Source organism: Mixophyes fleayi, chromosome 2, assembly GCF_038048845.1.
Source record: "Mixophyes fleayi isolate aMixFle1 chromosome 2, aMixFle1.hap1, whole genome shotgun sequence".
Lineage (NCBI taxonomy): Eukaryota > Metazoa > Chordata > Amphibia > Anura > Limnodynastidae > Mixophyes > Mixophyes fleayi.
In genome coordinates, this window is record NC_134403.1 from 204205337 (window position 1) to 204218903 (window position 13567).

The window sequence follows — 13567 nt, forward strand, 5'->3', positions numbered from 1 at the left end:
ATGAGCTTAAACTAGAGATTTGGATATTGAAGAGATACTGATATAATTTCATTATTTTACTCTTGTATCTTATATTAATTTATAGCAGTAATTTCTAGATCAATAAAATAATTTTGAGTCATGAATTAAAAATAATCCTTTAATCTGCCTGAACTATGCACTTATTTATCACCTTTGCCAAACTATTGTTGTTACAGAAAAGAAATAAAGTCCATTTAATTTTCAGCTATATCATTATATCATAACTATATAGATTGCATTTATATGTAATTAGTCCTCTCCTTATACTAGGTTACAGGGCTTTTATGGTAGAATTTGCATTTATATGTAATTAGTCCTCTCCTTATACTAGGTTACAGGGCTTTTATGATTTTGTTTAAACACGTAAAACAATATACATTAGTATATCCATGAGCAAATAGAAAAAGCAATCCTTAAATGCTTGTGTATATAAAAAACAAAACAAGAGAAAAAGAAAACCAAGAGGATGGGGAAGGGGAAGACCCCAGAGCTATCTTGGTGAACAAAGAATGCACTGATTTGTTTTAAAATGATAAAAAGAGTGTGTTTGTGTGTGTTTGTGTGTGGGAAGGGGGGGGGGGATATGGGGGTACAACAAGTGGACCTATCTGACTTCATGTCCCAGTATAGTTGTGCGATCTGGTTATGCCTCACCCACTACATAGGAAGCAAAGTCTAGGCTTCCTAGATAATACAAAAATAAATTATGCACATTTCATAAGGGTACGGTAGGTAGAGTCTCCTTGAACTCTAGCCAATGGGACCAGATTGCTGTAAATTCTGTAAATCGTTCTTGACTTGATGTGGAAATATCATCCATGGTCATAAGATGGTCTATCCTTTTTAGTGTATTGGAATCACAGTATTTGTGGCATGTGTTGTTTAAGTGTGTAAACTAAAAAAATATTATATTGGGATATTTAATTGTTTGGGAAATTAAATAACCAATAATCTGGTCACTCTGGTACTGGACCTTCCATAATCTCTACTACATAATCTCTAACCTTTAGCCAGAAGGGATTTAAGATAGGGGAGTTCCACCATATGTACATTGGAGACCCCACCCCAGATTGGAAATTTTACTTTTAAGTAACTATAATTTCAGTGTTTATCTACCATAAATTATGGAGGATTAAATCCAGGAATGCTGTAAATGAGAATTTGTTTCATTTTTATTTACAATATAATGATTTTTCACAGACAGCACACTTTGCCTATTATTATCTAGAGTATCCAGACCTCTAAATCCTAAACATAGGTAGAATTTGACTATATAAAGTATGGCAAGAATATTTAAATTTCAAGTGTCACCTTCCACTCTTCATTCAAACTGTACCCTACCACAGTAACAGGGCTCCAAGGGGTAGGGAGCACCTAAAATACTGAATACATGACATCATTTCTCTCACTCAATGTTTTTATTTTCACCACAGTGCCCCTACACTGTGCACCTGCTGCTGACATGGAGGGGCAGTAGCCAGAAGCTTCTTACCTGTGAAGCTGCCTTCTGCTGTTCTATAATGCTGGTGATGGGCTAGGAGTGTAGCATTGGGCTATGGTATAACAGCCCAGTGACACACTCCCAGTCTGACAGTCCCCTCCACACACACTAGGAAAGACAGGGGCAATGTCTGAGTAGTGGCTCCTAAGACCCGGTGGCACTTAGGACACCCATGACGCAGGGCTCTCTTAACAACATTATGGGCCCCCGGGCAAAGTAGTGCACCGGGGCTCCTCTATATATATATATATATATATATATATATATAAAATGTGTGTGTGTGTAAAAAAAAAAAGTGATTTTATATATATATATATATATATATATATATATATATATATATATATATATATCACTTTCTTGCAGCCGTCAGCGTCCTTTTAAATAAAACAAAACAAAACCCTTAACTTACCATTTAATTGGCTTATTCTCCTCTTCACTTTACTTCAGTCACTGCTGCTGCCTGCTGAATGCTGTTTTCACGCGGGGGACTCCTCCATGCTGCGCTCCGCAATGGATGTTGGGCGTGATGACGTCACATCCGACATGCACTGCAAGTGCCGCACGGAGGAGGAGACCAGGGAGGGAGCCGGATCGCCAGCTGACCGCAAGGTAAGTATTTCTTTTTTGCAGCGCTGCCTCAACGGGCCCCCGGGAACCTGCCCATTGTGCCCAATGGGAGAGACGGCCCTGCCATGACTGCACAGGAAGCTGTATAAAATTCCAGTCATCCATGTTTGCTTTATTACTGGGGCTTATAAAGCTTCAGCCTTAAAGTAGCCACACACACTTTCCCCACTAATAGCTACAATTGGTTTCCACTACCTTAAGTATCAAGTACTCCAAACACTTTTTTGACCCTAAACTCATTTGGGAAGGACCATCTTTGTCTCCTATTTCATGTCATTAAATATTATTTATTTGTTTAATGATACCATCAATGTGCAGGGTTGCATAATAAGTTGCCATTTTATAAGTAAAGGCCTATATAGTGTTATTGTGTGACTTGGTTACCACCTGTCAGTTTGGCACCATAACAGATGAAATAGTCAGAGATCAAGTGGTAGGAAAAACTGAAGCACGGAAGGTTTGGGCAAATTTAATTACCAGGTAGAACCTATTGCTGGCGAATGTATGCCACTTATCAGTACAATACTATAAATGACAGGACTGTGGACATTCACAATGTCATTAACTAGCCTCATCTGCTTTGTTAAAGAGAGAAACTACATATGGAAGCACTAAACAGTTTTATAGATACATACAGCACATTTGATTTGGTTAAATGTGCAATCCACTCAATAATCTAATAGTTTTTATGGACAGGCATTTTAGCCATGTGTGTGTCCTGTTATTCTCTGGTCCATCCCTCATGCAATATTTATATCTATCTGTATATATCTGCTTTCATTTAAATGAAGAACTGCTCACACCTGACAAACTGGAACACGTGACTGTATCTTTTATGTACCTGAGAAAACTATATGATGTATCCAAAATATGGTGCTAACCTGAAATTTGTAAGAATGAAATGTAGAAGTAAATTGGATTAATATTATCAGGACAGTAATAGACAACACATGCATGCTGTGCTTCATACATTGTAACTATTCATTTATCATAAGAAGAAGCGTGAGCTATAAAATGATATTGGATTACATCTTAGTTAGGAAATAAATGTCACTGTCACAGGTCTATTTCTTGGCCACACAATTATCTTATGTGATCATTGTTCTCCGTCACTTCCATATATTTAATTCAATATGATAGAACACAAAGACTGGTGATTACTATAAAACTAGTCATTCTGATGCCTGGGGATGCAAAACAACTGTTGTCATTCTAATCCCATATGTAAAACAACATAATTATTTGCTTGATTGTTTTATAAGCTATGAGATGAATATTGTCACTTGATTAATTTCTAGACCTATGTAGAAACTAGTGAGGTCATGACCATAAGTGAACATGCTTTTTTAAAATGTAGTTCCTATAATTTGCTATACCATAAATTCCAATTCATTATTATAAAACCACCCGTGAGGACAGCTAAAGACATAATCCTTTCACTTCTAACAATGGTTAAAAAAGATTCCATGCCCTACACAAAGCTTCAGTACATCGCAGTTATCTAGTTGGTGCTTTCAGTAGAGTTTGATAAAACTACTTGGAAGGTTTCTACATGAGATGAAGACAAAACACACACAGAAATTTACCGCATGATTTATTTATTGATACTTAGCATTAGCTTTATTCAGAATTCCCATCTCTTCACAATAAAACATCCAGATTATTGGTTCCTGTCATTTAAGGTTAGCTGACACCTACAGCTTTGGGGGTTTTGTCCCATGTCTTCTTAAGCTCCTCTGGCTCATCACCATGCTTAAATACACTTACAGTTACTTGCCCAATCTCTGAACCATACTTATTTTTCACAGTAATGCTGTACCGCCCAGAGTCATCAGCACAGATCTTCTCTATGGTCATAGTTACAATCGTTCCCTTCACATCCAGTTTATAGCGATCTTTGAACACCACCTTCTTCTCATTCTTTACCCAGGAAACTTCAGGAGCAGGATCACCAGATATGTGACACGTTAAACACAGGGTCTAATAATGCAAGAAGAATTTGCAGTCTGCATTTTACATGTCCATGCAAGCATCAACAAGCAATTACATCTGGTTTGTGTAAACATATTACTTATAAGGATCAATACGCTTAAGCATACTACCTGTACTCAGTAAATTGTTGACCTCTTCTACCCCCTTATCTATCCACCATGACATATTTTAGTGATTTTCCAGATGTATATATGATCCTCCCCCAGCGATGATAAAAATGTATAAATATATTTTAAAAATGAAACTATCATGTTAGAAGATGCTGAGGCTTCTTACTTTACCTACACAAAGTCATTTAATCATCGCTTAATGACCAGTCTTGTTAGGGTTGCCAAATTGCTGTCTCCAATAGCGTATTAAGAGTGACAGCCCTCAGGAATCATGTCACAGAAGCAATACCCGTATGGTCTATATTGTCTACTGTAATTAGGCAGATTCCTGTAAAACAAGCTTAAAACATATGTTCTACATTGCTGTTCCTATTCTTTTGTGTGTTGGAGATGTAACCCCATTTTATTTAATTTTTTTAATATGCAAAAAAAAATGACTTAATCCCCCCCCCTCTTAATATTATAAGAAATGTTCCTTTACATTGCAGGTCCAGATAATAACTCTTTTTGTATTACTTTCTATCCTATGTTGTTTGTTAACATTACCTTGTCTTCCATTATTGTTGCCAGATCTGGAAGACCGCGTACCACTTTAGCACGATCTGGAAATATAAACCACAAATTACACAGATAACTGACAAATGATCATGACTTCACATCGACTAAGTGGTAGTATGTTTTAAGAAAATCCATTCAGAAGGGTGATATTGTCATAGATTTATAATATTGAATGTGTAAATGATACAGGAAACTATTAAGGTCTATCTCCAGGTAATATTAAAAGCTAGCTCTACTTATGTACAACTTCCAGCAGCCCCAATTACAGTAAGAACTGTGGAGAAATATATATACATGTAACCCACTACCAGCTGTGCAATTTTTTTTCACGTCACTTATGGCTCAAACACTGGGCACCTAATACTTTCCACTGATAATTAATGCCAGGTAGGGGATTATTTTAAATGACCATTAAAACCTAAGAATATCCTGTCTCCCTGTGATGCTACTCTGCTGCCTCTCCTAATCTCAGTATGCGCACATAAATTAATCTATTATCAAACACAATCATCATCATTATCATCAGTTATTTATATAGCGCCACTAATTCCGCAGCAATGTACAGAGAACTCATTCACATCAGTCCCTGCCCCATTGGAGCTTACAATCCAAATTCCCTAACATACACAAATTCCCTAACATAGACACATAACAAGGACACATAACACAGACAGAGACTAGGGTCAATTTTGACAGCAGCCAATTAACCTACCAGTATGTTTTTGGAGTGTGGGTGGAAACAAGGTTATATTTATATTATTATATAAATGATAATAAAATTTTTACAAATTGTTAAGTAATATTGATAGCAAAATGTTGTGACATTAAAATCAAATATTATCAATCTGACCATTTGAACACAACACTAGATAAAATGTATGTATGATACACTACTTTCAAAATATATTTAATAACCATTAAAACAATTTTGGTCTTAATAATGTAATAAAATGACAGGCCCATTTCTATGACAACTGGACAACAACACTTCCTCATTTTGCAAACATGACTCCTGGCAATATATACATAAATACGACATTGCAGCAAATAACATGCTAGTTTAGTAATCTTACTGTGATACCAGACATTCAAGCTTAAATCCTGGCTCCCTACAAATCTCAGTGCCTTTCCACATGTCACTTACTTTTCTCTATCACTGCAGCTTGCCTGAAAAACAAAGACATACAGGACACGTTACTGTATATATTAGTAGTATATATTAGTATGTTACAAATGTAATTGCATAAATAGAATTTTTGTCAAAAAAGTGTAGTTTACTTAAGACTGGGTTAACCTATTTTATTCTATGGAGGGAATTAAATTGGCTGCGTTACTGCCGAAAGAGACGCAGCCTGCACACTATTACCATTACTACAGTAATAGTGCTCATTATTGCTGTTAGTACGGTAGTGTTTAACACGAGCAGAAATCTGGGTTCAAATTACTGTATTAACAGTAATGGTTTGCCGGTCGCGTTACTTTTGCCAGTGATGCGGCCAATTGAATTCACCCCTATGTGTCCATTTGAATTTATACATTTTTATTACAATGTGTTTTGCTTCGATGCTTGTTCCATTTCAGTGTATTCAAATCATTTTGCGACACGTGAAAAAGTTGATTCATTGTGTACATACCCAGTAAGGGTTAACACGAGTGAACATCTTGTGCTGTATTTTTCCCATTCATGTCAATATATTATTCATTCAAATGGCCCATATATTTCAATAAAGTTGTGCGCTATATGTAAAAACTCAAATGAATAGGCCAATAAAATGAATGCTCCCCACCATTCCCCATTCTGGGACAGGGCTGCGAGAGCTGCAGTTTATGTCCTCATTTGTGTTTTATTAACTTTTTTTAATGTGAATTATAAGAACATTTTCCCGGGCACTATAAAAATAAATGAATTAGATTAAACAATTTTCCCATGGATTTCTAGAATATCCATTAGATTAACTTTTTCCTGTGGATTAAAAGAAGAAATGCCAATTAATTATAAGGATAATGTTTTCTTAATTAATAAATTTGCGGGCGAGGATTGGGAAGCTTTTACTCCCAAAAAGTTTATTTAACAAGCATTTATGCTTTTCATTTACTTTTTATTACTATTTTAGCATAAAAGAATGGGGTTTTATGGACCCCTTATGAGCACACTGAGACCACTGAGAAGGCTAATATTCATAATTAACCCTGTAATCAAAGTTCAGGAGCCTAGCAAACAATTTACATGTAATTTAAATATTTTTATTTTATTTAAAAATATATTTATTTTATTGTAAATGTTATGGAAATACCAGTGATAACCAAGTAGTGCAGCGTTGATAAATAATAAGGTCTCCCATGCAGTTTCATGGGGGTGATAATGGGATGAATAAATAGAAAACAGAAACCCATTGCTGCAATAAATGCTTTAGATAGGGCTTGATAAATGGGCCCTAAATTATTTAACTATGAAAAATCTCTATATCAAACTTTAACAAATACATTTTGGAACTCTAATAATTAAAAAAAACAAAAAAAAAACAATGATAAATGATTTACATGAAATACAAGCCTTTTGCCGATTCCCTTTAGTAACAGGGATCCACATTCTTTTTGCTGTTCCCTGATATACACATACTTACTAGTGTGCCTGTGCTGGTACAGATTTGTATGAGGTCACGTCATCATGTGCATACATGCGTATGTGCAAGCCGGTAGTTTGGGAAACACAGAGGGAATCCGGAAGGTTAGCATACCTTCCATGGAGCCTTGATGTCTTCCAGTATTCAGGGAGAGTAGGCAACTAACTAAACTATGTAGTAGTTTATACTTGGTATCATTACCCTCAGCCAGTCACTGCTCCCTATCGCCCAGAACTTATACAACACAACTACTGGCTGGCTGTGCCTTGCAACTAATTTCTTGGTTGGGCTATTACATTCTATCAGATAAATAGCTAATTATAACCAATGAGCCACAAGTTACACCCCGCCCATGGCTCTGATAGACGTCCATTTTGCCATGGTCCACATCATCTGCAGGAAGGCCATGAAGATGAAACACTGACTCTCATTCTCAAACCTCTTTATAATCTATTGATTTATCTGGGTAAACAAAGAGGAAGAGAGCAGTGGCCATTTTTTTGTGGTTCAGGAAGCACAGTGGAGATGCAGGGGTTAGCTTTCCCTCCAAAGAGTATGGAAAGTCTTCTAATATTACGAGATTGTCCTGGACATTTTTGGTTAGGGACATTACGCAAATATGTCACTAACCAGACTGTATGTTTATGTAAATATGACTTTCCTCCCACGTTTTACATTAATGGCTGAGCAGAAGCCAATAGAAGTAATAAACAGCAAAGTATCCCATGCCCCCAACCAACACAATGATGTCACTGAAATAAGTGAGTTTACAATACTCATAAAATAATATATTCCCACTCTTTAGCAGATCAGTATCTTTTTAAAAAAAATCTAGGAGCCTCAGACAAATCCCCATGATCACCCTGCATAACCCATGATAGTTCCAGTTTGGTGTTTGAATGGAAGTAAGAAGATCAAGGCTAGCAGACGTAGGACAGAGAATACCCATAAAACTCCTGGAACAGGAAAATGTAATGTTGTGCCCATGTGAAATGACAATTCAGTGATTAGAATAATGAAAAATAAAGGTTAGCTTGATATGTTATTATTCAAAGAAGCAATTTTGTAAGCACTTACTTGCATTTCTGATGTTCTGCCATTGCATCATCAAATGCTGAAACAAAAAAAAAATTCAGACATTTAAAGAATTAAAATTATACATAAATATGTTACTAAGAAACATTTTAATTTATAATCTACATAAATTGCATGGTTTATCTCATATTGTTACACCCTCTTTATTCAGAAGTTGTAAGATAATATCAGTGAATTTAAAATATAAGGCAATAAAATATAACTGTGAATTACACATGTTCTGCCATTAAATCATAAAAATCTCCAGACCTGTAAAGAACAAACAATTACACATACATACATTCTGCTATTAGGGAGATTAATACACAGTTGTTAAGACAATGCGGTGAAATATTTAGTTTCCACATTATATCTGTAAATCTTCAAGTAATACTATTTAATCATTATATTAAAAATTCATAACATTATTATTATTAGAGGATTCAGTGTGTTTATTAAATAAGACGTTACATAGTGGCCTCAGTTCTACCACCTTCATCGCCAGTTCCACTCTTGATCACAGCATTAGTTTCCAAGTTACACCCCTCCCCTCCCCTTTTAAAGTAATTCTTTGAGATGAAAATGAGTAACAAAAGTGACGTCATGCACTTTCCCCAAAACACTCTGTCCATTTATACCAGATGTGTTGAGCCTGTGTTCTGCCTGTCGCATACATTTTATCCTCCTGCATCAGGGAGTTAATCTCACTCATGACCCAGCAGAATTGGTCCCCGCACCTTCTGAGCATTCAGTGGAGATGCCTGTTTTGTGTCCCAGCCGCTTACTGTCAGAGATTCAGGGGCTGGCATTCTCTCCCCAACCACGCCTGTCCTGGCATTGAGGCCCATTGTATCTGCATTGTAATGGCTGCTGGGTTCTTGCAGCCTCAATTTAACTTCATACTTGCTGTGGAAAACAGCTGTAGAAGGGGAGGTGGACGGTGCTACATGTAGCCACAAGAATTATTGGAGATACACTCCTGCTCTCCAAGTAACCAGCTTTCGACTCTGTGACACTGTCGCTAATAGTTTACCCCCTTGCTGGTGCACCTTGGCTGGTACCCCTGACCTCTTCCTATAGATCAGGGTTGCTGTTGATGGATTCCCCCTTGGCCTATCACACTGGCCAGAGCTGCTGGGTAGTGGGCAGAGTGGTGGTACCAGAAAGCTGGGTCCAAAACTCAGAACAGCAGGGAACGGATTAGAGTTGGGTCTAAACTGTAGGTCACAGGAATTTCAGCATGGAAAAGTTGTCAAGCAGGTCTTTGAAGCAAGTGATGTTTATTTGCTCAAGCAGTCCTAAGAAGGACAGATCACAATGGTTTAAGAAACAAGAATGATTTTGCATACAAAACAGTGCCTTTTTTATACACATTTGGAGACTAGTCGTAGCAGGAGGTAATCCCTGTTCTTTTAACTAATCTGGGTTGATTCATGCAGGCTGCATGTGAATCAACCCAGAGAGGCCAACACCTTTTTACATAGAAGCTAGTGGCAGGGGGAGTATACTTCCCCCGTGCCCACAAGCTGCCAGGGAGAGGGGGACTTAGTCCACTCTTCTCCCCTGGTGCCTGTCTGTGTGGGGCTAGAGATTTATTTTTTAAATCTCCTGCCCAAAGTGACTTCCAGGGACTCTGCTCCGGGGTCTATCTCTCCCTCCTGGCCGAAAATAGTACCAGAGAGGATCCAGGACTGCTCCTGCAGCCCCTTCTGGACCACCAGGGACTTGGTAAGTATTTTTCTTTATTTCACATATTTCACATTTTACATTTCACATTTTACATTTGAAACACACATATTTACATTTAATACACATAGTTACACTCCCAGCAAACTTCAGTACCTATACATATGGGGCGGTGGCTGGGATGTGCACCTTATTCTCAATTGATGTTACACAGTTGACAGATGACTGATTTTTAATTTGGAATGGGGATGAACACTCAGCGCTCAGTTTTGTATCTCTTCTAAATACCATATGTATAGTAGAATTTACACAAACTTTCTGAATCTGACTGCCCAGGATTCTAGGATTGCTACATCCACTTTTCAGACAAAAGTGTTTACCAATAATTACATTCACTACAATAGTGTACACTATGGTCCTCGGAAACACAATATTCCAAAGGGCCAATTGTTACGTCTGAAGAGAAACTCTCCTTCAGATAAAATATTTAATACAGAAGCGAGGAAAATGATAAATAGTTTTCTTCAGAAAGGAAATTCCCACTACATAGTACATTGGGCCTATGAAGATGTCTGTCAGCTAGGTAGGAATACCCTTTTGACTATAAGAAAGATACTGTATTGAAAACTCTAAAGATGATTCCTAGTAATAACAAAATTCCTGTTTTTGTTTCTAAATTTATTTGGTCCTCATTTCATATATAAAATACAAGTTAACCCGTGCATGATACTCATGCATTCTAGTCAAATCAAGCTACTTAAGGTGTTAAAAAGGTTCTTGTCATCTTCATCGCCACACACACACACACGCCGCTAGGCTTTTATATATAAGATAATGCTAAAAATTTAGTAGGTCAGTGTAGTATATAACTCCGCCCAGCAGGTGGTGCTGCAGCTTGAGCACTCTGTCACCCGGTAGTTTTTTCCACACACACACACACACACTAACACAGCATGTGTGTTCATGAGGTAAAATTACCTCACGAAAATGAGTTTAAGCCCTCAACTCGTAAATTTAGCCTTTACTACCCCTCCCACGGGGGGAAGGGGGGATGATGGAAGTTAACTGACTTCACTTTTATAATTTTTTTGTCAAATAATGTCAGTATACCAAATTTCAGGTCAATTCGATGAGCCCTTTCTGAGAAAATAGTTTTTTTCCACACACACTAACACACGCCGCTAGGCTTTTATATATTAGATAATGCTAAGAATTTAGTAGGTCAGTGTAGTATATAACTCCGCCCAGCAGGTGGTGCTGCAGCTTGAGCACTCTGTCACCCGGTAGTTTTTTCCACACACGCCGCTAGGCTTTTATATATTAGATAATTTAAAAAAGTTATCCAATTTTAAAATAAGATCAAACACTTAATACTTTTCTTTTTGAGAAACCCATTGTAGTTTTTAAACAGAAACACAATTTAAAGGATTTGGTAGCTCCCAGCCTTTATAATTGACATACAAGTTCCTGTTCCATAGATGAAGCACTAAAATGAACAGATGGCTTCTTTGGAAGCCATTAGGCTGCTTTAAATGCAGAAAGACCTCCTACATTACCTGCAAACATACAGCCCATAAAGTACCAGATTTTCATTCATGTGTAATTATAAAAAGATTTGTTCATTAAAAATGTCATTAATTGTACTTCAAAATATGTAATTTAATTAGTTCAGTTTAGTTGTGACCTCCAATACATTGGTAGGACTCCTAGGTCACTGTCACCGTCGGATTTGGGCTATTTTTCCGGGTTAACTAAAGCCCAAACCATCGTTAAAGTGACCAGAATTGACATTTTTCAAACCCACCCCTTTACAAATCGCTATCCCGATTTTAACAATGATGGACATACAAACAACCAGATTTACTAAGCTGGGGTTTTCAAAACCACCGTAAGACAGCCATCCAAACGGGCAAAATGAAAGAGGTGGTTGTGAGTGGAGAGATTGCTCAAACAGCATACTGTAGCAGCGGTAACAGAATTTGTCCCACCCAGCACGTATCTACCTTGGACTTACATACGGACGCTTCAGGGGTAAAAAGATTTTGGGGCCTTCCTTCAAGGGGAATAGTGTGCTTCCCCTTGGCCACAGGCATGGAAGCAGAACGGTCTAGTGCGCAATCTCTTAACTCTAGAACTCTTTCCTATCATTGTAGCCTTAGAACTATGGGGCCCTGGTCTCCATGGCCGGAGCATGGCTTTTTGTTGCAGTAATCTTGGCATGGTCCAGGTAATCAATCGTCAGTATGCCTCATCCCGCCCTGCGGTTAACTTGCTTAGGGTGCTGGTGCTTTGTTTCGAGTCCGCCACGTTCCCGGCGTGGACAATAGAATAGCCGTTGCCCTTTCAAAATTGAAATGGCAGCGTTTTAAAACCCTCGCCCCTCATGTACAGAGGGAAGGTTTAATATGTCCTCCTTATCTTTGGCAGATGATAGATCTGGCATAAGGGCCCTCGCAGTGACATCCCTGGCCCGGTCCACCAGAAAAACATATCGTTCAGCATGACAAAGATGGTTAGTTTTCCAAATGACGAGCTCCCCTCCTATCCAGCGGATCAAATGTGCGAGTTCATGTGAGAAAAAATAGGGAGTATCAATGGCCTTCACGTTAACAGGAATCTCTTTCATGCTATCTGAGGGACTCTAGGTTCCATTATTTCTTGAAATAATCTTGTGTGTGGTCTGAAACTTTGGCGTTCCCAGTCGTTAGTATTGGTTGTTTTTATTAACGCCATTTGTCTAGACATAGCTTTTTAATATATGTTTATAGAGCTACACTACAGTGGGGTATGTTAAGTGTAATATAAGCTGTTTGAGGGTATGATTTAATACGTTTTGCATGGGATTTACTAGCATCGGCTTACACTTTTTTATATAATTCTGTGGCCAGTTCGTGTGCGAAGACGACCATTTGAACTTATACTGTCTAGACAGATGTCTGTAATTATTGTTCCCACTAATCAACTGGTCTTTATGTTTTTTAGCAGGAATACCTATGAATTTGTTCCAGTAACGAGTTGGACTGCTATGTTTTAGTTCATATTGCATATATATGAATGGAACTATGTATGTATTTTTCATATACTTTTATTGAATCATGGCTATCATTTACCTTTCTTATCATGAATAAAATCTATTTTAAAACTTAACAAGGAGATCTCTGAATCTAGTAAGGTGACATTTGCAGAGCCACAAATACTGCCCAGGGAAGGAATATCTTAACTCAGTTACATCTGCAATATTTTTTAAATAAATTCCAGCAAAATGTGATTTTTTTAGCACTGCAGTAAGCAGTGATGAAAATAATTCTTATCGCCAAGTTGGGGTTTGTAATTATAAATAGACCCTCATGTTCTCTATTATACACATTTTA

General features: G+C 37.5%; 1 protein-coding gene across 2 annotated transcripts in view; it reads right to left on the minus strand.

The window, feature by feature from the left end:
• Window positions 1–3731: 3731 nt before the first annotated feature.
• MYOM3 (myomesin 3) overlaps window positions 3732–13567 on the minus strand; it is a 103692-nt gene continuing 93856 nt past the window's right edge. For both annotated transcript variants that reach the window (XM_075195389.1, XM_075195388.1), the window contains exons 34-37: window positions 8514–8550; window positions 5957–5979; window positions 4801–4856; window positions 3732–4132 (exon numbers count right to left, since the gene is read on the minus strand). In XM_075195389.1, coding sequence (XP_075051490.1) covers window positions 3836–4132; window positions 4801–4856; window positions 5957–5979; window positions 8514–8550 — 413 coding nt within the window. In that variant the 3' untranslated portion in view covers window positions 3732–3835. The remainder of the gene's footprint in view (window positions 4133–4800; window positions 4857–5956; window positions 5980–8513; window positions 8551–13567) is intronic.